The following is a 3,944-nucleotide window of genomic DNA, read 5'->3' on the forward strand; positions in this document are numbered from 1 at the left end:
CCACTCTACAATCTTAACCTCCTCCAACTTCATCAAGACAAGCCATTTCTAATAGTCATTCCATTATTTCACTGATTTTCTGCCATTTATGCAAACATTAAAGCCTCGGTTATTGGTGGAGATAAACCTAACAGAAAACACTTGGAGCAGCAATCTGGGGAACGTGGTCTTAGTGATATTTTACCACCTAACCACCCCAGGAGGATGAACTCCCAATGAGAGCAACAGTGTTCCCTACAGTTGTAGTTAAACCAACCTGTGAGTATAAAATATCACACTGTCCATGCTAAAGTAGTTTAAAGTAAATTACAGACATCTTAACAGTGGGCAGAGTGAACATTTTAATTTTAAATGCACATCAATACTCATTCACTTAGGGGTGATCTCTTTCAATGGTTGTCAGATTTGGGCCCCCAAGTTCCTTAGAAGTGCTCACGGTCCAGGGCTTGGGGGAAGCAGATGGGGTCTGGGCTCCCTGCAACCTTGGCCAGAGCAGCTCCACCTCCACCTAGTTTGCATTTTACATATTCTCACAACACTTTACTGAAAAGAAGGGTTCCATGGCCAAGAAGGGTTCCATTAGTGAAGCCTAACATTCACATTAAACAAGTGGGGAAGACAAGACCCAGAGCAGTTGTCACTCTTTCAAGTACAGAGAATCTATAGCCACTCCTAGCATTGGGCTTTTTTCACTACCATAGCCACCCAGGTACCATGGAGAGGCTACATGCATTCCTAAAATCCATCTCTGAGCAAGAAAAGGTGGCATTTCCATAGCATGTGCTTTAGTGAATACATCATCCTGGACGATTTTTACATGTTCCATTACTGAAAACTACAACCCACCATAGAGCATACACACTTGATTAAATGGGTTAGTTTAACAATCATATCTTTCAGAAACAATACTTTATTTAACTTGAACTTCCCATTAGGAAGATGCCCTCTGTACATGCTTAATAAATGGGTCAGGGTAGTGGTGATCTAATTAAACTTTTAGCCAGTTAACTGTCTTCCAAATAGTCCCTATATCAACTTTTCCCCTCTTTCATCCAAACTGTAGTAATGGAAATAGTTATTGGTTCAATATACATCATCTTCGGTGAGTCTTACTTACATTGTTTTGATCTTATTTCAGGACCCTAATGATATTTCATCCTATCTAAGACACTGTCAATTGTAAAATACAGTATTTTATGTCCTAAGAAATAAAACAAGCGTGCCCATTAAAAATTTAAGATACCATTGACTGTAAGACACGCTCTGATTTCAGAGATATTAAAAGAGGTGCATCTTGGACTTCATGAAGTATGCTACCATATTTGCCACCATAGAAGACGTGTTTTCCCCCTTGTCTTATACCTCCCCTTCCCCCCACTCTAGGCCACCTGATATTTCCATTAAACAGAGGAATAGCATAGAAGGCTCAGCCTTAGTTTTTCCAAAATGCTTCCCTCTAAAATTGTGCTGCACTTATATTTTAGCATATATGATACATACTGACCCCAAATACTTCGGCTTGTTGGCCCTAGGAATGGTGATGTACCTCTCTTGATACCCACCACAAACACTTTGGATCTGTTTCCTTTCTGTGGGATCATCATTATTCTAGGAGGGAAGAAAGCTTTAAAGTCCTATGTGGAAAAAGTCACCTCCTGTTCTACGGAGCAGAACATGGATCCACCATGTTGCATGAACACGGACACTGGATGTTTCCTGTGTCTTGAGTTAAACATTCCCCTGGCAACAAAGCTCATATCAGGCAGTTCCAAATACCACACTTCCTAATGATTTTGTTTGGTGTGGTACCAAAATTGCCCAAACTGAGTCACACGGTAATAAAATATGTTGCTCCCTTTGCTCGGGCATCATTTTCATTCATAACATCAGAGTGCAATTTCAACTTTTCAAGCCCACAAATCCAACTACTCATAAGGCAACACTTCATCTCAAGTGGAAAAAAATACATTCTGCCTTAAAAAAAAGTTGTAATGCTTTTGCTTTATGTGAGTGGTACTCCCGGGTGAAGATGATTTTGGTCTGCATTAAACATTCTTGCCTTTTGATGCCAGGGGAAGAAGTATGGACAAAATTCAAATTTACATATTCTCTTTCCCAAGTTTGAACTAGTATGTCGGTATTTTCCTTACATAATTTAATGTTTAGCATATTTCATGTTTTCTGGAAGGTATTTTGTTTACTGTGGGTAGAAATTGGTATTGCATCTTAATAAAGGACAAAAATCTATGAACTGTGATACCAATGAACTTGACTTTCCAGCACTCTCATTACACACTGACCCACACAGTGGGGTGTTGGGGAGAAAGTAAAAGAGTGTCAAATTACAGAGACCTAAGGCAGTGCTAGAATAGCCTTAGGACATTATGGGAGGGAGGAGGTGGTTTGGGAGGTGTGATTGCCCCCCTCCCGTGGTAAATCTGAAGCAAGCTGAAGGAGGGCTAAGATGTGGGATGGTTTCTGCAAATGCCATGGCCTCCTTTCCTATCATTATGTGTTCTTTCCTCATCCCAGAGAGCGGAAAATATTAGGCACCACAGGAGGGCAACAGCCAGAACAAACTGTCTTCCAATTCTTCCAGCCAATAGGGAACTGTGAAGTCACTGCACAGACCTAAGGATGAGTACAAGAAATCTGGAATAAATGGAAGTCAAATTTTCCTTGGCATATTTTTGTACTGTCATAGCAATTTTCTTGAGGTAAAAAGCTTTAAAGACGTACTTTTCAGATTTGTTTTGCCTCACAATGATTACCATCTCAGAGTGTCATTGCAATTTCTTACTTTCCTTACGCTAAATCTTCCCTGTTTTCTCTTTTAGGCAAATATCAATATCCCAATGGGAGCCTTTCGGCCAGGAGCTGGGCAACCCCCCAGAAGAAAAGAATGTACTCCGGAAACGGAGGAGGTAAGGAGAACTGAGCTGGCAGAGCTCAGCACCATCTTTCTCCTCCAACATCCTGACTAGAGGAGGGCAGAGGCAAGGCGAGGGCCAGCTTTCCAGGACAAGGAGGGCACAAATGGATGTGGGTCAAGGAGTCATCATGTAGTGCATACATTTCTTTGGTTGTCTTGCTCAATCAGCCACGAAACACACTGACCCTCACTTCCCTCCAGCCAAATCTAAGTGCCTGGCCCAGGTACTTGAAGATGCTGAGTTTAGCATCTAGTTTATTGATTGCGTGTATCTTCTTGTGTGTGTGTGCGTGTGCGTGTGTGTGTGTGTAGGGGGAGGGGGAACCTCTCAGATGCTCTTGGTTCAGCAACAGTCAGTAGCTTGCTAAGTTTTCACTCTGAAGGTTTTATTCAATCTAGCTGGATGTATGTAGTACGGCTTCTGATGAGTGACGAACCCCAGTGGGAACGCAGGTAATAATAAGCACTTGAAATTACTTGTGGATTCAAACAAAAAGCCCCAATCTCTGGGTATTTCCTTTGAAAAGAGGAACTTGCAAAGGAGTCTATCAATTTCTGTATTTTTCCCTCCCTTTCTTTCTTTTCCTTTCCTCCAAATTCAAATACCCAATCTTCTAAAATGGGGGCTAAAATTCATCATGGGTGCAATAAATATAGTTCCCTGCCCAAATGTTTATATTTTTTCCTCAATTCTTACTTTTCTGATGAAAGCTGGAAGGTCTGATTCTAAAACAAAAGTTAAGGTCTTAGAGCAATAGAGCCACAGGGTATTGCAAACTGTATTTTATCTTTTTTAAAAGGTGAAAAGGCTTTTTAAACTTTTGTAGGTGACCTTTTTGGTATTTGCTAATAAAACTGGTTGTCCTGCATCTAACCTTTTTCTCTCATAAATAATTCCTGATGTGGTCCTAAGTTAGTCGTTCCAGCCTCCTATAAATAGAAAGATAATTTTTTTTTTTTTTTTTTTTTTTTTTTTTTTTGGGGGTCCGGGGCGCACACCCCGTTGCGCCCC

At 40.8% G+C, this 3,944-nt stretch overlaps 1 protein-coding gene across 1 annotated transcript in view; it reads left to right on the forward strand.

The window, feature by feature from the left end:
- The window catches only part of SMPX (small muscle protein X-linked), a 51,382-nt gene that overhangs the window by 12,757 nt on the left and 34,681 nt on the right, over window positions 1-3,944 (forward strand). Inside the window, exon 3 of the mRNA XM_007469300.1 lies at window positions 2,838-2,924. Within this exon, the coding sequence (XP_007469362.1) occupies window positions 2,838-2,924 (87 nt within the window). The remainder of the gene's footprint in view (window positions 1-2,837; window positions 2,925-3,944) is intronic.

The sequence above is a fragment of the Lipotes vexillifer genome, unplaced genomic scaffold, assembly GCF_000442215.2.
Source record: "Lipotes vexillifer unplaced genomic scaffold, Lipotes_vexillifer_v1.1 scaffold1442, whole genome shotgun sequence".
Classification (NCBI taxonomy): Eukaryota; Metazoa; Chordata; class Mammalia; order Artiodactyla; family Lipotidae; genus Lipotes; species Lipotes vexillifer.